Genomic DNA, 22,064 nt, shown 5'->3' with positions numbered 1-22,064 from the left:
AGGTTATAAAAACAGTTCTTGGTATCATTGGGGGGTGGGGTGGGGTGATATACTTATTGACCATGTTTTATTTCTGGACTTCACTTTTTAGCTTTGTATATATTCTCCCATTGTCAGTGTTAACAAGCAATAACTGTTCCTTGGCCTATTATAATTTTTCTACTTCCCTGTTGTTTTCTCTGTACCTAGATCCTGTTAAATATGTTGATTTTCCTTTCTTTCTGTTTGGTAACAGTTGGAGACACAGGCTTGAAGCCCTACTAAAGTATACAGATAATGAAACAAAGGGGATGCCCTTTTATTGCTACTGTAACTCCGTTGACGTCATAAACGCTCAAATGGTGGGACAAGCAAAGAACACTACCACTGAGATCAAACATTTATTCTTCTTTGGGTATTAAGGGGTAGAAATGAAGGATTAACTGGGTGGGCCATAGGCAGGTATACCTTAAGTGAAAATATTGGAAAACTGAAGATAGCATCCGCTAGAGATAAATTAGGTCTTAGGAATGACCTTGTAGGTGAATAGGATCCCATTACCCTTTTTTGAAACTGAACTTATTTTTAAAGGCATTTCTAGACTTCCCCTCTTCTGAGAGAGAGCCTATGCTGTAGCAGGTGCAGAAAGCAATCTGCCTAGTAATAGGTACTGATCTATTTCAAGTTTTGTTCATTTACTTTACCTCAGTATATCCTGCTGCTTTGAAAATAAAAAGTATGCTAAATCAGAAACTGGATGGATTTGGTTCCATTAATCTTTAAACCAGAGAAGTGGCGAAGTGGAGAGAGAAACAATTTTATTTTTGGCCTTTTTATTATTAGTCTAGCAATTTGGGGCTTCCACTCTTTTATTTCTAGATGGTTAACCCACCGATATCTTTATATCTGACCCCAACTGATGAAAACCACTCTAAAACATAAAGACTTCTGTCCCCAAGACAGATATTATAAACAGGGGGTAAAGTCTCTTTTCTGGCACAAATTAAACCAACACCAAAAAGATTAAAAAATCAGTTTCTGTCAAACTAGGCAGGAGGGAGTGTCAGGTTTGTAAAACCAAACCTGGAATCTATCTGTACTGTCCTTCTGAACAGTAGATACCATTCCCTCTCCTCTACCCCTCTGTAATCTATAATTCTACTTTTTTAAAAGGACATCTCCCCTAATTCCCACCTCCAATAAATATCCAGTCTAAATTATTCTCCACCCAATTATTAAACTTTTTCACAAGCTCCGGGGGGAAGATTTACCCTGAGACAAACAGTGAACAGAATGGGGATTTTTGGAAAGGTACAAGGCATAGTGGTCCCAGTATCAGAAATGAAAACATTCTGCTCCCTGTGTGATTCAATAAAGCAGCAGGAAAACCTATAAAGTCAAGCTGGTATGAGGAGAGGAAGTATTTGTGATTGACTGGGACATAACTGAGATTCTTAGCTGCATTATGCATGAACTTGTGCTCAGAGAGAAATGGGGTGTAAGGCAGCCTTATATTCAGGGAAAATGTTGGGACTGGGGTCATATTAGAAACTTTACTCCTTTCCAGAACTCCATGGCCATGGGCCAAAAAGCCTCGCCTCTTTGTAGAACAGTAAGGGGAAAGAACAGGGATACGAGAAGAGAAAGAGCCTTTTCCCAGACCCGTAGCAAGCCCCTCATTGAGACTGGAGGCCTAGATTTCTGCCCATCCGATCCCCACTTCATTCTGTACTCCATGGTCATCCTTTCTGGTCTACCCTTACTGTATCCCTGTCCCCCACACTCAAGAACACAAAGCTTTTCAGTTCTTTGCCACAAGGTAAGTTAAAAAAAAAATGTGGTTTCTTTGTTTAAACAGTTACTAAGTTGGTTTGTCTTTTAGTAACAGACCTCCCCTCCCCCAGCCTCCCACTCAGTCCTGGATGATCACATCATCGTCATCATCGTCATCCTCCTCCTCCTCCTCTTCATCCTCATCATCTTCTGGCAGTTCCTCCTCCTCCTCTTCCTCCTCTTCATCTAGATAGACCACCACTTCAGCTGGCTCAGGTAATCGAGAGTCAAACCAATCCAGTACCTGCTGGGTGCTAAGCCTTGATGCCTGACTCAGTTGAGGGATATCACTTTCCCGGAGCTGTTGGTGGGTTGCCCAGTACCTCTCCAGGGGTTGTATATCCGGTGGGGGCGGGGGATTTGGCAGAGGTGGTGTCTCAGCCCATTCATTCAAGGAGCGGGTTGAAGGTGGTGTGGGAACTGCTGGATCCTGGAAGCTAGGGGCACCAGGTACTGCATTGTCCCGAAACCATTTTAGTTGCCCATGCTTCAAGGCATAGCGTGTGTCACCAAACCACTGAATAATCTCAGGCCGAGGTAAACCAGTGATCTGCTCTAATTTATGGTAATCCTCACGCCGTGCCCACTGGCACTGTAGAAAGAACGATTTAAGGATAGCCAACTGCTCTTTGGTTTTGCGCTTGGTCTTTCGCTGGCGTTGCATGTCTGGGGAAAGATATTCTGCAGGGCCAACCCTACCTGATGCTGAGTTATGCCTCAGCCCCTGGGGCCAGGCTGGCTCCAGCTGTGGGGGTAGTGCCTGTTCATTGGGTGACAGTGGTTGTGGGGCACAGCCCAGTGGCTGCAGGGGCTTAGAGGTGGCAGGAGCTCCATTAGCCAGTCCCTGGAAAGAGGAAGAAGAGGTAGAGGAAGGAGGAGTCACATTACATGCTGACTCCTTCTTACAACTACTGGCAAGTAATGAGATGGGTGGGGGCTTATCCCGAGCATGGGGCTGCTGGACAGCTGTGGAGTGGTTCCAGGAAGCAGTACCTAGGCTGTGTGACTGGTCGGGACCCCTGCCTGCCTGCTCCTTAGAGAGGCCACTGCATTGATGATCCTGCCAAAATTGCGATTGGTGGGGGAATGCCCCACTGCCAGGCACCATCAGGGGCTCCTTTGCTTTCTGGTGACTCAGTGGCTCCTCAGGCTCTACTTTCAATCCTTTCATCTGGGTGGGCTCGCTAAGAGTCAGGGGCACTATTCCAAGACCAACTTGTTCCGGAGGTGGCACAGGAGAAGGAGGCACTTCCTCTGGGGGCCGCCCTGCATGATGAGTAAAAGAGAGAAGGGATTTGAAATGGAGTTGGTCCCGATGGTAGACTACTCGGGCTCGAGTCTCTTCAATTTCTTCAGATGACCAACTAATGCCACAGCGAAGGCGCTGGGCCATGAACCAAGTCTTGACTTTCTCCATCTGCAGCCCATAGCGTAGGCAAAGAAGGGCGATGTCTGCTAAACTGGGATAGGGGAAGTAGCTGAAGGTTTGGAGCAAGTGTTCATTGCTGTCCAGCTCACTGGTCTGGGCTGCTTGGGTCCACACAAGCTGTAGCTCCTCAGAGATTGGAGGGAGGCAGATGAGGCCCGCAGGGGAGCTATTAAGACTGCTGGCCTCTTTATTAGGAGGCATGGTGCTTTCTGATTTGTGCCCTTCAGAGATAGCTGTAATAAGAAGAGAAACAGCTCAATCACTGGGGTTCCCCTTTCAGGCCATTGCTCAATTTCTACCAAACAAAATACTGGACTCTAAAAACAATTTTCTATGTGTACTGTGCTGGATTGCTTTTAAAGTGCTTAACAATTTCTCACTTAATTTTCATAACCTTATAAATCATCAGAGCCTGCTATAATTCCCCCTGGGTATGAAAAAACCAAAGTCCAGAGAAGTTAAATTATTCCAAGTCACAAAACTAGTGAGTGTTGTCACCAGGATGATAATCTGACTTCTGAGGTTAAAAAAAAGGAAAACATCCTTAGAGCCTTTATCTTCCCATTCAAATTCACTCTCTAAGTTCATGCAGCAAGAGTGACAGAATGAAGACTCATCTAGAAAACCCAAAGAGATGTATGTAATCTCAGAACACTTTAGCTCCTAACAGATTATTTCTTGAGTTATCTCCAGATTAGCTCTAGAATGTGGAAAGATTAGGAATACAATTTGTGACAGTCTAGAAGGTAGAGAAGGTAGAACACAGCACTGTCCCTCTTCCCAGCTCCCTTTTCTTTTCTTCTTGGTGGTGGAATGTTGGGGGAAGGTGATTGTTTTATTTTTTCCTAAGTCTCAGTAGGTTGAGATGGGTCATGTGATCTGGGATGAATGGAGTTCCCCTTGGATTTGGTCCGGAGAGGGTAGAGGGAGGTGAATGTTTCCTTCCCCAAGACATCCACAGAACAAAGGTTATTCCCCTCTTCCCCAGCCTTTGTCTCCCAACTGCTGAGTTTCCCTCCAGGGAGCCTGGAGAGCTCCCTCAGACCTTAACAGCCGCCCCCCCCCCCCCACACACACACGCACACACAGGGCGGGAGCCCTGCAGCTCTTATCTCTTCAGTCCAGCTTTCTTCTTGGAACCAGGTGGGCAGGCTCATAAACTGTCCTGCAAGCTACCCAGTGGCACCAGGGCTCCCAGGCTCAACATGGGTGTGGGGACCGCAGAGAAAGCCTCTGACTATGCTTCATTCCTGGAAACCTGGCCAAGCTGTTTCCCAGTTGTTGTTGTTTTTTTTTTTTGCCACATGGCTTACGGGAATCTTAGTTCCTCAACCAGGGATTGAACCCATGCCCCCTGCATTGGAAGTGCTGAGTCCTAACCACTGGGCCACCAGGGTCTTCCCTGGTAACAGTTTTAACTCGACTCCCTGTTAAATGCTCCCTGTGTGGGCATTAGAGACTAACATTATCTGTCACTCTTTACTTTTTGAGGACTCCCATCTGAGTTTACAAATAGTCCTTCTAATACATTACGGAGAAGACAGCATGCCTATGTAAAAGTTACAGGTATAGCAGTGTAATATTGGAAATTTTATATGATGAACAGAAAAATTCGACAGTATTATGATGCATGTCACCATTCCCTTTTAACAAGAAAATCTTAAACCAAAGGCCATGCAGACCGTGAATGCAATGCAGTGTGAGAACCTTCAGAGGGTAAGTGGCGGCAGCATGGCATAGTGGATACAAATGTGATTAAGGCCAGCATTACACAGAAAGTTTGAATCCCAGGTCTGTCTGAGCTTACAGGAACCTCAGTTTCCTCATGTGTAAAAACTGATGATAATGTTGAGGGTATGTAAAGTTATATGTTTTTACAGAGCACCTACTGTGTGCTAGGTGTCGTATAGGCGGGGCCTAAAGCTGTTCGAGGTAGAGGTCTGGGGTGAGACAGATCTGAGAGGAATCACAGCTTCACCACTCCTGAGAGTGCTCGCTAAGCCTTAGTTTCCCATCAGAATAAAAGGTCATATAACAGCATCTACCTTGTAAGGTTATGACTAAAAAAATGCAACTGACATGATGCCTATACTAAAGTAAAGGCTCAATAAATTAGACTCTTTATCATTGCTTCAGCCTCATGGGGTGACTCTGATATAAGGTAATGCTCCTCCTAGACAACAGGGGAAGTGAGACAAAGATGGAATATTTTAAATTACTGTATCCAATCTGTTATTGCAGAGTCCTAATTCTAATGAACAGTGGGGGCAACCAGGGTATCTGATTTTGTACTTTTTATATTTGGGGAGTTGGATATAATTCCAGAAAGGATTTTGCTGCTTTTTAAAAAAGTATCAAAATGACTGCTTTAGAACTGAATCTATAATTTAGGTATAAATCCTTTTTGATTACTGCTACCCAACAGGTTCATCTCAAGACACAGCTGAGTGGCTGTGAGGAAGTGCCTACATGGCCAGGTGCTTAAAACCACCATTTGGAAGTTGTGGCCCACCAGGAACACCACATCTAAACTGGAGAATACTTGATCCAACGCTCGACACCCACTCAACCTTATTTGTCCCCTGGTTTTTTAAGGTCACGGTAACAGTTTAGATGTGAGGAAAAGGTAGCACAAGGAATAAAGCAGTCCAGCATGAGGATGAAGACTGCTAGACAGGGAATAAGGCAGGTGCAGCTATAAGCCTACAAGGAAACAGGCTGCTTTCATTCGTGTGGTCTGCTATCCTTAAGATTCTCATGGCTTGATAGTTCAGTGTAATAGTACTGCACAGGTCGTATTTGGTGTACTGCATATATCCACATTTCTTCAATAACACAAAACACAAGTTGTGGAAGACTTGATACAGAATGGTGCCTCCCTGGAAGAATCTGGCTTTGACATAGGGGGAAACTAGAACCAGGGAGTGGCTCGTGAGAACTATGACAAGGAGGGTAGATCCTACAGTAACCAAAACCACAGTGAAGACACCATAGCACCTTGTGACCTTGTACCTCATTTGGAGAAAGCAGAAAAAGAATGAAATCAGAGCTGGAGAAATAAGGATTCCTCTGGGCAAAGGTGTCAGTGGTGGTGGTACTATCAATTCTGAATTTACTAAATTTGTAACCATGCCAGATATGCCCTGCTGCTGCTTAAAAGTCACTAATAAGAAGTACAGAGTCAGGGTAACACCCTTATTTCCCTTTGGGCTTTCCATACCCCTGGACAAAAGGGAGAAAAGAATTAATGGGCTGCCTTAAACTTCCAGTGTAGGTGTTCACACGAGGCTAGGGGAAAGAGATCTTCAGAACTTGAGCCTAGGCTGGGAATTTCCTGGTGGTACAGTGGGTAGGACTCCACACTTCCACTGCAAGGGGCATGAGTGTGATCCCCTGGTCAGGAGACTAAGATCCCACATGCGGCATGGTGTGGCCAAAAACAAAAATCTTGAGCCTAGGCTTATGGTTAAAACAGGTGACAGTTCAAGTGAAGACCAGATATGAGCCTGCTAAATTCCCTAAGTCTTTATTCAGAGAACTGAAGAGTTTCTAAATGAAACGTGTTTTGGTCATAGTTTTCGGGGCCTTAAAGGACATTTAGTGATACTCAATTCATGTGCTTCTCACTTTATGGATCATGAATCTCTTTGAAAATAAGAAGTTAGAGGTTCTCAGAAAGTTGTGACTTACCTCGAACCCCCCCCCCAAACATTCAAATTTACAGATGATAAATTATAATCTCAGGGGGTTCACCGATTGTCCAGAAGCCCCTGTTAGAAACTCTGTCCTATGTCCTCCCAACTTAATAAAGGCAATGGTCATAGCTGCTTTAAGAAAATAGTTTATGAATGAATGGAACGAGTGGTTGGAAGGCTGAAAGAGAGTGTAAGTTACTTTAGAAGGGACTAGGTACTAGTGCTATTAGCTGAACAGAGTAGAAGTGAAAGATGTTCAGTTGGCCCAGGCGCTTGGTTTAACTGACCCCCACTGGATGACATAATCAATACCCACAGTGCACTGGACACTAGAGGCTGGTAGTGGCATGGCAAAGTCATCTGCTTCCTTCAGCTGCCCTATGTGCTGCGGCCAGTTGTGTGTGATTCCAAACCTGCTTATGCCCCTTGTTTTTCTCTATATAATTAAACATTCTGTAAACCTATGAAAATTAGTGCATTAAGAATTGTTTCTGGGAAAAAAAAAAGTCAAATGCTTTGGAAAGACATAATACAAAGAAATGCACATTTAAAAAAAATTGTTGAGTTGAGAGTAGGCAAGAAAACTGTAAAAGACTGGAGGGGTAGGAGACTTTAAAATCTCAGAAGTATTCTGCACTCATATTGCTTCAAAAGTGTTTAAATTCAGATTCCACTTTAAAGAAACCAAACCTGGAAATCACAGATGATGATGCAGTGGCTCCAGTCTGACTGCACATTAGAAAAATTACCGGGGGAAACTTAACCCACGGCATCCACCTCCTCCTTCTGACTTACTTAGCCTGGATTGGGGCAGATGTAAGCAGTTTTAAAAAGTTCTCAGGGTGCAGCCAGATTAGAGATTTGCTTATGTTGTTGATATTAGAAGGACAATTGGGACTGCCAATCAGCAACACAAAGAAAACGCTGGGACACTTACCCAAGAAATTGGTGAGATGAATACTTTTAATGACAATGCTTAGGATATGTATGCATCATTTAAAAAATTCCTAACTTTAACTGGCTTACTTTTAATTACTGCCGCCTACCTATCCTCAGCATAAAAAGCCCTTCAAATATATGGTGAGAAGAGGGCTCATATAAAATATATCATCTGGGTCCACATTACCAAATAGGTCACAGCTTGAGTCTTCTTTCAGTTTAGAAGTCTCTGATTAGAGAGACTGGCAACACCAGGAACCTCTGAGGACTCAGGTTCTCACTTTTCTGGTTGGTTTTCTGAGTATGGCAGGGTAGGGGTGAGAAGGGGCAGTTTCTCTCAAATCTTTCACTCCCAAAGGTCATGCACCCCAGGAATAAGGCCAGGTTTCTGTATGTGTGTTGAAGTCGCCAGGAGGCAGTCATGGAGGGGAGGAGGGGAGGCCTGGGAAGGAAACGTTTCTCCTATCCTCCATTTCGCAGGCAGTCTAGAAGGCTCCAAACTGGGTCAGAGAACAAAAAGTTGCTGCACTTGGGGCGATGAGCCCCAGGGAGCAGGCAAATCTCAACCCTCCCCTCGCCAAGGGCGTCCCAACCCGGCCTTCCCTTCCTCCTACACACCCACTCACCCTCCCCCAGTGAAAACAGGGAACCGAAAAGTCCTGAGGAGAATGGAGAGAGAACCGGATCACTTCGAACCTAGAATTCTCCTCCTCCCCCCAGCGCGGAGATGGGGCTCCGGAGGTCGGAGATCGTAACAGGGACTGGAAAGGGAAGTCGAAAGGGCTGGGGATCACTCACCGCAGTCCAGCCCGGGCGGCGGCTCCCAGCCTCGCACCATGGGCCGGGGGGAAAGGGGGAGAAAGGGCAGGGGGCCTCCGGGGTGAGAGTGGGGTTGCTGCCCGGCGCGGCCTGCTCCGAGCCCACCCGCGCGGAAGGCCAGGACCGGGACTGCCCCCCCGCCCCCGAGAGCGCGCCCGTCTAGCCCAGCCCTGCTCCAGCGAGTTGGAGGCGGGGCGGATGGGTGGGGTGGGCTCCAGGGGTGGTGCCAAGGTGGCCAGAGTTCTGATTGGTGGGCGCAGGCAGGCGGGCCCTTGCGGAACGGGCTGGGCCGGCCATTGGCTGAGTGGGTCTCGGCTGAAGTCGGCTATTGGCTGCGTGGGCCTCAGCCGGGATGCCTATTGGCTACATGGGGCAGGGACGATGTCCCCCCGGGCTATGATGCCGTGAACAGTACCCCCTCCCACCCTCGCCTTGTGGGCGCCGGATCTTCGGGGGTACGCTGGGCAATGTTCCTCCTGGAATTCCCCAAGAAATTCAAAGCAGTTTGCTGAACTGTCCAAACCGCCTACAACTACTCCCCATTTGTTTCCTCCGGAAGGAAGACGTTTTCAGTATCCCTTTGCCAGCCTCGTTCAGGAGACAAGCGTTCCCAGCCTAGGGTCAAACCGCCGTCAGCAGCGTCAACTGTAAACGAAGCACCTAGAGCAACCGTTAACTAGTTCTCGAGATGGATCAAGTGTCTTGGCCACCCAGAAAAATGAGGATCCTATCAGCCTGGCACCTTCCGCCGCTTCCCGGGTCTAGTTGTCACCAGACAGGTGTTCTCAAAGATGAAGTTCTAGAGGGGGTCACTTCATTAGGTCTGGCCAGGCTCCCCAGGCCCTTCCTCTGCCCTAGTAAAGACTGCCTGGAGCTGTGCCTCATGTGTGTGTGTGTGTGGGGGGGGGGGGGGGGGTCTTGGTTTTGCTGTCAAGAAAGGGATTAAAATAAAATGGACTTCCCACCCACTCAGTATTCCACACACTCCAAAATTCTGGGCCAAAAGTTTGTATAGTTAGGATTCTTAGTCTTCTGACCAAAACTTGGGAACAATACTTTATGAAGTGACTCTTCTGTTTTCATGATAGTCTTCTCTTGTTTATTTAGGTCACAATAGCTTATATACTTACAATAACTTATAAAACAGTTTCAGACGGGTGCCCTGTATTCCACAGATTTTGCCACTCCCCATATACCCCCTAAAACGTCAACCATAACTGATACTTCTGATTCTTCATTGCTCCACACTAAGGTCTAGAGCTCTTTAAAGGTTGCCAAGCATGAAAAATTGTATCTCTAATTCAGCTTTTTCTGTTGACTCTGGATTTGCCCCTTCCTCCCTTCTCTCAATACATTTGGTAACAATCCCAACTCCTAAGGGCCATGCCCTTCAAACTAGTATCCCTTAAAAACATGATAGGAGTAAGCAACGGAAATAATCTTCTCAGCTTTAGAGTTAGAAACTTTTGATCACTTAGGATTTAAGCCAAGACCGGTGCTATATATAGACCTAACTCAAGACTTATTATAAAAACCCCAATGGTTTGTATGTAAGGAAGAAAGGGAAAAGCGAAACATTTTAGGCAGTGACAACCCTCAGCTGTCAATGGAGAGCTCATCCTTTAATCCAAACAATGAGACTGGATATTGACTGGGAAGAACTCAGCTTGGCTAGAAAGCCAAGCAGGAACTGTGAAAATTTAGTGGCTTCTCCTGGGGGATTAAGTCAGTCCTTCTGGGCATCACAGATCATGGGCTGGGAATTATGAAATGTAGACAACTTAGTCACATTTGTCTCAGAATGATACACACTCCCAAGTCAGGAGTATGCAGAAGAGTCAAAGACTCAAGATTTAAGAGAAGAAAGAAATACAAGGAAAGAAATTCCTGTGCCCTGGTTCTGGAAAGCAGGCTGAAGACTCCCTCTTTTATGTGGGTTTCACCCTTACACTTAAGATGATGGAGTGGACTGAAGTAGGGGAGTGGAAGAGAGGAAGAGGTCCAGACTTGACATTATCAGAGAAGGAAGTTAGCAAGTCAGTGATCATCCCAGCTCTTCCAGGAACTAAGTGCTGAAGAATTCACGTCATTCTCAATCTTTAGTGAAAACTCCCTCCCCCTTTGCATGACTCAGTAACATTAGCAGGACTGACCAGATACACAATTACCCAATAGCTAAGGAAGCTGGAGGAAGTTAAGAGTCCTCTCTTGCATAGATCTCTTCCAAAGCACTGGAAGAGTCTCAGCAATGTGTTCATAGGCTTTTGTAGAATTAAAAAAAAATTCAAGCTGCAGTTGGTCAAGATCGATGTCTCTTTCTGACTTCCCCTCTATTACCCTTCTCTTTTTGTCCAGTGGCATTGAAGAGGCCATGGGCATTTAGGGATTGACTAATAAAGCTGAGGTGGGAATACATTTAGTTTGGGTTTAGGAGTTACACATCTGTGGTTTGCAGTTACTTCTTTGAACAGTTATTAGTATTTATAATGTTATGGGCTGAACAGTGTCCCCCTAAAATTCCTGTTAAAGCCCTAACTCCCAGTACCTCAGAATGTAACCATATTGGGAAATAAGGTCTATTCAGAGGTAATTAAAATAAGGTCTTTAGAGTAAGTCAATTCAGTATAACTGCTATCCTTATAATAAGATGGAATTTGGATGCAAACATGCAGGTAGGACAGACCATATGAAGACATAGGGATAAGATGGCTATCCACAAGCCAAGAGAGAGGAACCTCAGAATGAAATCAACCCTGCCAACATCTGGATCTCAGGCTTCTAGTCTCCAAACCATGAGAAAATTTCCATATTATAAGCTACCCAGTCTAAGTATTTTGTTATGGCAGCTCTAACAAACTAATATACAGCTTCCAGGAATACTACTAATGTCAACAATTCAGAGTTATGTTATTCATTATCACAAAATTTGAAAATGCTCCAAAGTCTTACACCACATATACTAAAGAAATTTGGTAGGGTTTTCCCAAGTTTGACAAAAATCCCCCCCCCCCCCAATTATGTAAACATTATGACTTACAAGGTATGAAGGTGAAATGTTTTTAAATTATCAAAAAAAATTTTTTTAAAGTGATCATGGTGATGGAATTACCTCTTTATGGAAAAATTATACGTAATCATTAAAAGACTGATATCAAAGAGTGTGCAGCCAAAAACAAAATTGTAGGAAACAATATTTAGGTTTGCCACATAGGTAACTTTAAAATTTTTTCTTGGATTTTGTGACCTTTTATCAGCTTTTTAAATATTATAATTTTTATATTTTTTCTTATCCTGAAATATATTCACTCCTTTGTGCCTTATGTATTTCTTTTTCTTGAAAAAAGTTATGTGCTTCAGACAACCAGAAACTTGGATCTATCCCTGGGAATGAAATGGATATGGTGAGTTTCTGCCCCATTGAGGGAAAGCCTGCTCTAGTGTTCTATGCTCTGTCCTAAGAAACACTGGAGGGGAGGGCTGACCAATCACAGCTGCCAAGTATGGAGGACTTAGGATAGCAAAAGCTGCAATAAAGGAGTTTGCAGAAGAAAGATTTCAGACAAACCTATTACCAAACTAAGACGTGACAAGTCTGGAAAGACATTAGGGCCATGGAGCAACCCTAGGCAATAAGCCATGGAGGGAACCCCTGAAAAGCCCTGTTACCTCTCCTTGGGTGTCTGCTCCTCATGCCGATTCTACCCTTCAGCATATCTGGTTTCAGTTACAGTGTGTACTAAAGAGTAGGTACTCTGCAGTGACATCACAACTTGGCCATTATGATGTAATGACATGGCATCTGATTATTCTAGGGCTAGGACTTCCCTACAAGGAATGTCCTTTCATTACTTTGAGGGTAATTGGACTCTTTCATCATTCAGGTGATGTGGGAGTTAATACTATTTTAGAACTCAGTCTTTTTCAAGGTTACTTCCCTTTAATATCTGTCCATTTTGTGTTAGACAAAGGTCCTTGCTTTTCCTCTCCATCATGCTTTTGTTCTTTGTTTTAGGGTTGCCCTTGACAAAGGGGCTTTGATCTTCCCTCCACTGACTAAGGAGCAGAATGTAATTTAGATGATCCCTTAAGAAGAGCACCTCACCAATGGGGAAACCTTTTACCTGAGCTATTCTCTTTAATTGCAGCGGCAACTGGTTCTGGGTGCAGGGTAGAGGGGAGCTAAGTGCCAGGCCTGGTAACTTTCCGTACCACTGCCCCAAATGGTAGTGTTATACAGTAGGGGTGTCTCGTAACAGGGTCACCCAACTCCTCCATTATCTCCTTCCCATCTCAAGAAATGAGATGGCCAAGCAATGAGGGGTGAGAGGGAGGAAGAAATCTTGCCTCTGGGTCTCTTGCCACCCTCAGCCCCCCAAAAATAATACTTCTCAACATCTTATACTTTATTTTCAAATTTCAAATTTATTTCAAATATGAGGTCTTTTATCCAAAAGGGAGGGCAGCTGCATGAGGAAGCTGAAATGAGGCACAATACCAGCAGGTATGGGGTCCAGAGAACCAAGCTGCACTGTGAAGGGGGTGGGGAGATTCAGGGAGGGTCTGATGAGAACAGTGGTTTGGGGGATTCACAGAAGACACTTTTATTTCCTCTCTAGGTTAGCTATTCAATGGGTAAATTATTCTGTTGTTTGTTTTAGCAACTTCACTGTTCTTCAGCAACATCACTGAAACAAGTGCCAAGGCTAAGGACATACTAGTCCCTTTTGTTTCTCTTTCTGCCTGAATGCAGTAGGGAATGGAAATGAGAAGCAGAAAATGAAACACTTCTGATGTATCCCTTGCCATGAAAAATCATGGGTCTGTTCCTGTGGAGAGAGGGCTCTTTGGTAGCCTGGGAATATGATGTGGTCAAGAGGCTTGGGTTTACCCATCTGCAGTTGTACTAACAAATTCTCTGACCCTGTGTCCTAATCTCAAGGGGAATCTAGACCCAATGATCTCCAAAGACAAGCTTTTTCAGGTCTCTGAATTCTGTGATCTATGGATTGCCAAGATCCAGAGGAGCGCCAGAAAAACACAGGAGTTAGAAGAAAGGGACTGTGGGATGAAATTGGAAAGCTGAGTTAGGGCTTATTAAGAAGAGAAATGATGAGCTATATTCATAAAGGAAAACAAAGGAACAGGAAGAGTATGTAGGAAGGACATCTGAGTTCTGGATGAGAGGAAAAGGCAAAAGTGTTCCTGCTGTGTTGCTTCAAGGACCAAGCCCGTGACCATGGTACTGGTTTCTCATATGGCACTTCCCAGTCCATGACTGACAGGTTATATCCTGAACCGTTCCTGTTTGGAGTCATCAGGCTTTACAGGAAAGTCCTGTGCTTAACACATGACACACCTCTAAAGATTCTGCCAAATTCCTAGTGTTTCTCATGTCAGATTTGACTAGCAGCTTACCACCTTCCCACCACTACCCTGGGGCAACTCTGTATGGAAAAACCACAGGACTCATGTATTGGCTCTAGAAAGTTGAGAACAGAGGAATGGGTGAGCAATGGTAATTCTTAGGGATAAAGCCCAAGAACAATGAATTCTCCTTGGTTCCCTGCCCCCAAATCCATTTGCATTTATCCCCTTAGTATTACTCGGGCTCCAGGAGACCAACCATCCAGCAGACCATCCAGCAATTAGCCTACTCATGAATCCTTCCAGTGCAAATTTTAGGCAACTGGGTGGTTCACGGCTAGTGGGGGGGTGGGGGGTGGGGTAGGAAGGTGTGCAGCACGCCAACAGGTGTGGACTAAAACTACCTAGGGCCAGAAGAGAATCCTACTGTATGGGAAGGCTGGAGTTCACATGGGTTCCTAAATTCTCCAGCAGGCAGGCGAAGTGGTTCCTTGCTGATCCTACGGAGCTGGGACAGGGTCACAGAAAGCAGCAGCAAGCTTCTGGAAGGAGCAGATGAAGCCTGGGACGCTCAGTGCTTTGCCTTTCCCAAGCCAGTTAGGGAGGCTGGGAAGGCAGAGAACAATTAGAAACTGGTCTTCTCCTAGTACAAGATATGTGGCAAGGGTTTCTGTTTTTTGTTTTTTTTTTTTTTAAAGGTAAGGTTTTAATTTTGTTTTTAAAGGAAAATATTATGACATCATGCTTATACACAGAGGCTCTGGAGATCTCCTGAGTTCACAACCCTAGCTCTGCCATTTACTAGTTGTGTGATCTTGAATAAATTACTAAGCTTTTCTGAACTGTTTTCTCTCTAAAACAAGAATAACATTACTCCATTCATAAGGTTGTTTTCAGGATTATCATGCATGCAAGGCACCAGATTTTAGTGGATAGATAAGTAAATGTGGGCTCTTGAGATTGCTAAATACAAGGTAACAGTCATGCATACACATTAAGCAAGAGATTACACATTGAGCCTTGACCCCGTCTCCCACTCCATTATCCTCCCCTGGGCTCTTCATTGGTGACTAAAAAGTGCATTGCTTGGTGGCTTCCAGTACACTTTCTCTCTTCACTCTGCTGGGACTCTGACCTGAAGGTGATCCACAAGATACATGAAATTCTTTGTTTTCTTTATCAGATAAGGATGACATTTAAATGGGCATTAGAGTGACTTGGGGTTTCTCTTTTAACCGTTTTTTTCTTTAAAGAATTAGGGTTTTGGAGAGGAGGGGCACGATAAACAAGCCCTATACTCTATTCTGAATGCATGTATGGGCACGTGTGCGTCTACCTTCTCTCACTGAGTGGTAAAAGGGGAATCCAAAAAATTTTGAGAAATCAGTAACAGAAAGAAATGGGTTTGGGGAGCTGGTTACCTGGGAGCTCCATGTTCATCTGCAGCATCAGGAACTGCTTCTTCTCCCTTCTAGAAGACTGTCAAGAAGGAGCCTGAGAGAGCAAAGTGGACCAACCATGGTCTTGGAGAAAAGGAACCTCTTCTGGAGGGAGAAGGAATAGCAGAGATCAACAAGGATGAAGAGGGAGGCAGATGGAACTAGAGGAAATGAAGGTAAATACCCTACATGCTAAAAGAAAATGAAAATGGTGAGATGGGCAGAAGGAAAGAGAAGAACTTAGAAACAGGGTGGAAAAAAAAAAAAAAGAAACAGGGTGAAAAAAGAGAAAAACAAACATCCAGCAGAGGTTAACCAGGAGACATAAAAGCATGAATGTGAGTGGGCAGGAGTCCAGCTTTCCCATTCACTTGCTCAGGGTATGGAACAGACTGCTATCTTCTGGCACCATTTAATTTTCAAGCTGCTCTGCTTCTTTATTTGAAATGTTTTCCATTTCTTATACCAATAATCCTTTAACCTCAAGAAAGTCCCCAACACTGTTTCATCTTAGGGGCTCCCAAGCATCATTTTCCCTGAGAAAGGCACCTCCCACAAGCTGTCTCATAGCACCCAGGCTGGAAGTCTGTGGGGCAAGAGCAAAAAGCAAGGAGGTGAAAGAGGCCCTGGAATACCCTGAGACTGTAGGCTGGCTATGGGATGTTTCCTGGGCTCTGGAACATGTGTCAAAAACTGGAGGACCATTCTCAGGGCCAACCAGACGCTTGGGGTACTGTGTGTCCTGAACTGTAAGCACTCCAACTGCAGGCTGGAGAATGTGGCTTCTAATCCTCACTCTTCCCCTCACAGATCACACAATGTCAGAGCAAGAAGGGGCCTAAGAGATCAACTAATCCAAATGCTGTTTCTCAAGGAGGAAACTGGGGCCCAGAGAGGTGAAGTAACTTGCCCAAAGTTATCCAGCTAGTCAGTGATTCCCTTCTCTTCTGAGGCAGAAAGAACCCCGTGTTGTCCCTTGACAAAGACAGTCCATAAAGTGCTTAGAGGTCATTAGAAGGCACCCGGAAAGGTAAGGCTGGCATTTTTCTGAAAGCTCCTGATTGCACTCACCCCTTAGGCACCACATTATTTAGCTACAAGGCCTGGAGTTGGTTTTGCTTTCATTTTCATCCCCAGGGTTGCCTGGAGGAAGGAGCTCTGACTGTTACCTGCCATTCACTCCCCAGCCAGTCAGCAAAGACTGAAACCAGGGACTGCAGGGGTGACAAGGGAATCCTGTCATAATGCCGGGGGCTGCGGAGCAATGGCCAAATTCCTGGGACTTAAGCAAGGTAATTATAGCTGAGTTAAAGCTAGGACAGCAGGGCTGTGGGACCTGGGGTGGCAAAGACCAGTAAGAGGGAGTGAACCAGCAATCTAAATGATTTCAACTGTGTTTCTAGTTCACATAAAATACCTCCTGAGTACCAAAGAGGTGTCCTCAACCTTTGACTACCTAAGTCTGACCCACCTACTCACTTTCTCCCAGTACCCACTCACGGAAGAGAACGTCACCATCATCCCTTTGCTTCTTTTCTAATATTCCAGCACCCCTTCCGTCTCCCTTTTCTATGACGTGGGTTCATCCACTCACATCCACCCCAGTCTCCTCGGCTTTCTTTAAGTCCACACACTCTTCACACCCCTTTGGTTTCTCCCATTCTCCTCGCTCTCCCTGACTTGACTCCTTAGGACAGCTCCCTGCCAATCCCGGTTTCTCCCATTCCTCTCAGGGAAATGTTTGGGATCTCCCAGCCCTCCCGGTGCCTTTGATTTTTTTCCGCCGTCGGCCGCCTGCGTCTCAGATAAAGTGGATCCAGCCCTGGGGCTCCGGGTTTCCACCACTGCCCGGGTGCTCCGGCCCACGCAGAGCATAGTCACGGCCGCCGTTGTTGTCCCAGAACTCGTGGCCCGTCACGCGGTAGCGCAGGGCGAAGAGCAGGGCGCCTCCAATGGGTGGCGCCGGCAGGCGGAAGGAGAAGCGGTCGGCGCGCGGCGGGGGCGGGGCCGGGCCGGCGTAGGCGGCGGGCGCCTCTCGTTGGCTCCGCCAGCCGTCTGCACTCCAGCGCACGCTCACGCGCTTCTCGTAGGCCAGGTCCAGCACGCGCGCGCTCCCGGCCACGCCCAGCGGGCCCGCCTCGACGCGTTCCAGGCAGATGCGCTGAGCCTGCAAGCGGGCGGCGAAGCCGGGCTCGCTGGCCGGCTCCAGGGCGGCGCGCGCCTCCTGTAGGGAAAGGAGGAGCGGGGAAGAGGAAGCCGGGAAGGAGAGGGGCGGGGGGAGAACGGGGGCGGGGTCAGGGCGAGGCACCGGACCAATCAGAGGCCGACCCTGGAGTCGGGGCAGTCTGGGGGCAGCAGGGAGAGTGGCCTAGGGAACTCCCCAAAGGGAACCCCAAAGCGGGTGAGCGAGAGCAAGCCCAGGGTTGGGGATGGAGATGGGTGTTTCTAGGTAAATCCACTCCCACACGTCCGCCGAGGCCAAGCTGAGGAAGTCCTGGGGAAGCGGAGTGCCTCTGCCGCCTACCTGGAGGCCTCGGGCGCGGGGCTGGCACGGCGTGAAGTGGCGGAGGGCGTCCCTCTGCAGCTGGACCTGCACGTGGCGGGGCACCCGGGGCAGCTCTCCCGGGCGGAAGCGGCGCACGGCTGCCAGCTCCAGCCCCAGCGCGTCAGCGAAACGCACTCTCTTACGGGTATCGGGGCTGTGGTTGCGGAGCGCCCGGATCCCGCTGCCTCCGGCGGGCGCAGAACGAGCCCGGCGCCCCCGACTCGGACCTGGAGCTCGGGATCGGGCCCCGAGACGCGTACCTCCCTCGCCTGGCTCCTCCTCTGGCTCCTCCTCGAGGCTGGGCCGCTGGCTGAGGTAGTAGGCTCGCTCTGTCAGCGAGGCAATGAAGCTCAGGTTGCGGGGGATGTCGGTGCGGGGGTGCCGCTCGCGAGACATGGCACCCCCCCGCCCGGGCGGGACCCTCCGGCAGCGCCGGCGCGCTGCTCTCCTTTCTTAGCTCCACCCGCCCGGTGTTCGCACAGAAGCTTCAGCCACCCCTCGCAGTTGTGTGCTGTCCTTGCCGTCACCTCCAGAATCCTCCACCTTCTGCAGTCCTGCCTCGTCCCCAAGTGACTACCTTTCCTCCCACTGGCCGCCTTCTCCCAGGGTCTGTGACCATCACCTCCTGCGGGCTGTCTCCTCTGAGCCTGCGCTTAGCCGCGCTCACCCTCCGGTCCCGCGGCCCTCGTGGGGCCTGGCCCCCGCCCACAGCCCTCTGACAAGTGACTCCCCATCTATCATTGATGCTGCCGCACCAGGAGGCGGGCACTCCATTCTATCGGTCCAGAGTGGGACCACTCTTCCTTTTTTTTTTTTTCTTTTTAACGGTCTCAGCCTTTCCGGCACCGGATGAGTTAAGCAAGGAGTAGAGAGTAACCTTTTCTTTTAAAGGAAGGTTCAAATCGCCCAGCCTGTAACTTTCTCTTCTGGGCCCAATGTTTTCTTTCCTAAACCCTAGGCTCTAGGTTTGGGAGGATGGTAGTGGTGGGTGCAAATATGGGAAAGTCACAAAAGCTAGGTAGAGCCTCAAATAGAAATTGAGATGTGGCGCTCAAATAGGTGGGTGGCCCTTTGGAAAGAGTTCTGAGCTGAGAGTTGTGGAAAGACCTAGTTTCTGGTCTCACCTCTGGTGCTATTTAGCTTTGTGACTTTGAGCAAGGCACAACTTCTCTGGACCTCAATTTTCTCATCTGTAAGAAAAAGTGGATTAAAATTCTGATCTCTAACCTGACTGTAACCCTTTGACCAGCAGAGGCTGTGTCTGATTCATGGTGAGTTTCAGCGCATAGTGTGAAGTGAAAGTGAAGTCGCTCAGTCGTGTCCGACTCTTAGCGACCCCATGGACCGCGGCCTACCAGGCTCCTCCATCCATGGGATTTTCCAGGCAAGAGTACTGGAGTGGGGTGCCATAGTAGGCCCTCAAATTATTGAATGAATCATCACATATCTTTCTTGGAATTGGGACTGTGGAGTTGTAATTCCAGTGAGAGCTCCAAGAAGAGCATAGAGCTGCTTTTTACTCCATTTCCCCCCCCCGCCCTGTATTTGTGGAAAAAAAGTGAATTTTTTTTTTTTCTAACTCACTAACTCCCTAACAAACACTAACTCATATAGTACATCCATCATAGGAGAGGGAGTATTATGCCTAATTTATGGATGAGAAAATTGAAGGAGGCGGTAGGTCTGTTGCCCAAGGTCACATAAATTAATATTTGGAGAGCTGGAATTAGAATCTCAGCAGTTCCGTTCTAGAGTCTACTATTTTATACACTTAATTATATTAAGTGGATTAAAACATTTCGTGGTAATAATCAACTTTCTCCGAGCACTGAAATATGGAATGTTAGAGTAGAAATGGAATCTCTAAAGCAACAAGGGAGTTTAACTGTAAAATCACAAGTGACTAAGTTGGAAATAGTGAGACATATACTGTTTTATTATACAATTTATTCCTATTGGCATTTTAACCCCATATTAAGCAGAGCAATGCTCTTTGGCCAGGACTCATTTTTAAAGTGATACTGAGTTTCTTATTTTACACATATGTATGTAATCCACGGACACATTCTTTTCATATTTTAGGGTATGAAATAATGCTACAGTAATCTGTGTTATAGTCAAGCAGTTTAAAACTGTCTTCCTTGCTTTTGTACCATATGTCATTGATGGAACAGGTAAGGTTCAGAGTCAGCCTACATGACCCAAGGTTTTCTGGGAAGAGCTCTATTGTCTGAGCTGCCATTCCTTGGCTCTGTGGTGTTGGTCTGAGAAGATCCTTGAGGCACACAGCCTTGGACCTGGTGTAATTTGTGTTGGTCCAACAGTCTTTGTTTATTAAGTAGCCACTGCAGTGATCTTCAAACATCTGACTGGGCCTGCTCAATAACTGGCCAGAGGCATCGAGTGATTTCTTCAGTCAACATTTACTGAAGGTCTATTAGGCCATGAGGACATAAAAGTGAGTACGATTCAGTGCCTGCTCTCACCGAGCTTATAAATGAATGGGCAGGCAGAGAGAAATCTATTTGGATCCTGAGACTTGAAAGTGTTTTTATTTCAAGTAAACATCTTAGAAGAAATCAAGACTGCAAATGAAGGACTAGATTATTCTCTGAAAAAGGAAGCAGCGTTGCTGATGGCATCTGGAATGACTATGCCAAGAGCAAAGAAGAAATGCAGATGGTTGAAAGGATACAGTCATAAAGGAGTGAAATAGATGTTAGGTATTGGGGAGAACTGAGTTTGGGTTGGTAACTGGTGTGGGTTTGGCTTGGCCTCGTAAAGGGCGTGATAACAACACTGATTACCAGAAGCAAAGAGGGACCTTGAAGCACTGCAATTTTAAAGTTAAGACAAAAAAAAACCTTTCAAATCACAATTAGGTTGAGGCCTATCTTCTCAGTATGTGGCTTTGGGAAAATTACTTAACATCTCCGAGCCTCATTTTGCTCATCCATAGAATGAGAATAACACAACATAAAGACTGGTGTGAGGATAAAATATTAAGCATGTAAAGAAAGCATTTAATACCTAATAAATCTTCAAAATGTGTTAGTTGTTACCATTGTTACAAAAAAGACCTTTCTAAAAAAAAAAAAAAAAAAAAAAAAAAAAAAAAAAAGACCTTTCTTCTTGAGTTTGGGGCAGATAGGAATACCAAGACTTGGACTGGAGGTGGAAGCAAAGGAACCAGCAGGGAGGGAGAATTGGGTTACCTCTTTTGGTTTGATTGGAGAGTACTCCAAACGGAGATGTAGGAAGTGCCAGCTGCAAGAGCCGCTGGGCCCCAGCCAGAATGCCTGAGGGTGCCCTCGTGTGGATTGGCTGTGGTCAGGCGGCTTCACACCCTGTGTAAACATACTGCCTGGTATAAATAATAGGCATTCGTGTATGTGTGTACATATATGTAATCTGAAAGGATAAACATCAGCCTTGACATTGGCAACTTGCAGGAAGGGAAGTGAGATTTTGGGAGTGGCAGAGGGACTGAGGACTGGGGTTTTTGCCCCTACACTTCTATATTATATGACTTTTTCATAGTGAGAGTAAGTTCATGCACTGGTTAGAAAGAATTAAAAAGAAAACCAATCTGATTATTTAAAAAGGAAGAAAGAAGATGAAGAAAAGTTACCTGCAGAAACTGATTGCATATCCGAGTCTTGGCTCCCCGATGCTTGGCTAAAGCCCCAGCTCACACAGAGGCCACTGGGTTAAAGGTCCGGGAGAGAAGAGGAAGTGTCTGCTGTCTGTGTCATGTCTGCCAGCCCCACGGGGTAAGGCACCTGGCAGGCAGTTCCCACCAGCATGGGAACTGTTCCTCTTTTTCTGGGCACCCACTCCAGGCCTGGAAGAGTTCAACAAGTGCATGGAATATCAGAGATCTTCTGGAAATGCTGAATTTGCTCCAAGGTTTCATGAGGCCCAGCCGGCTTCTCTTCACAGCCTGCCTGGCCCTCGATGCCCTCCTGGCCCTGTTCTTCCTGGCCTCCAGCAGCCCTCTCCCTTCCTGAGTTGTGGCTCTT

General features: G+C 46.5%; 2 protein-coding genes and 1 long non-coding RNA gene across 6 annotated transcripts; all 3 read right to left on the bottom strand.

Annotated features, from left to right (window-relative positions):
* Positions 1-372: 372 nt before the first annotated feature.
* On the bottom strand, positions 373-8,871 carry HOMEZ (homeobox and leucine zipper encoding). 2 transcript variants are annotated; one of them, XM_065941344.1, is made up of 3 exons: positions 8,674-8,871; positions 8,063-8,375; positions 373-3,474 (listed from the first exon to the last, which is right to left on the bottom strand). In XM_065941344.1, the coding sequence occupies exon 3, from the start codon at positions 3,440-3,442 to the stop codon at positions 1,892-1,894; it is 1,551 nt and encodes a 516-aa protein (XP_065797416.1). In that variant the 5' UTR covers positions 3,443-3,474; positions 8,063-8,375; positions 8,674-8,871; the 3' UTR covers positions 373-1,891. The 2 variants fall into 2 exon arrangements, with proteins under 2 accessions (XP_065797416.1, XP_065797415.1); XM_065941343.1 differs by lacking the exon at positions 8,063-8,375.
* Positions 8,872-13,136: 4,265 nt separating this feature from the next.
* PPP1R3E (protein phosphatase 1 regulatory subunit 3E) lies at positions 13,137-20,631 on the bottom strand. Of its 3 annotated transcripts, none has more exons than XR_010663929.1 (3): positions 18,022-20,631; positions 15,480-17,721; positions 13,137-15,193 (listed from the first exon to the last, which is right to left on the bottom strand). XR_010663929.1 is itself a non-coding variant. In XM_065940885.1 (3 exons), exons 1-2 carry the CDS (start codon positions 18,436-18,438, stop codon positions 17,299-17,301), a joined length of 840 nt encoding a protein of 279 aa, XP_065796957.1. In that variant the 5' UTR covers positions 18,439-20,631; the 3' UTR covers positions 13,137-15,602; positions 17,265-17,298. The 3 variants fall into 3 exon arrangements, 2 of the variants coding, with proteins under 2 accessions (XP_065796957.1, XP_065796956.1); XM_065940885.1 differs by having other exon boundaries at positions 13,137-15,602; positions 17,265-17,721; XM_065940884.1 differs by having other exon boundaries at positions 13,137-17,721.
* A 358-nt stretch (positions 20,632-20,989) lies between these two features.
* Positions 20,990-21,805, bottom strand: LOC136171856 (uncharacterized). Its single transcript, XR_010663930.1, has 3 exons — positions 21,674-21,805; positions 21,167-21,389; positions 20,990-21,122 (listed from the first exon to the last, which is right to left on the bottom strand). It is a non-coding gene; the product is annotated as an uncharacterized lncRNA (long non-coding RNA).
* Positions 21,806-22,064: the final 259 nt, after the last annotated feature.

Source organism: Muntiacus reevesi, chromosome 7 (assembly GCF_963930625.1).
Source record: "Muntiacus reevesi chromosome 7, mMunRee1.1, whole genome shotgun sequence".
NCBI lineage: Eukaryota > Metazoa > Chordata > Mammalia > Artiodactyla > Cervidae > Muntiacus > Muntiacus reevesi.
Note: the sequence above shows the minus strand (reverse complement) of the source record. Positions and strands in the feature narration are given on the sequence as shown.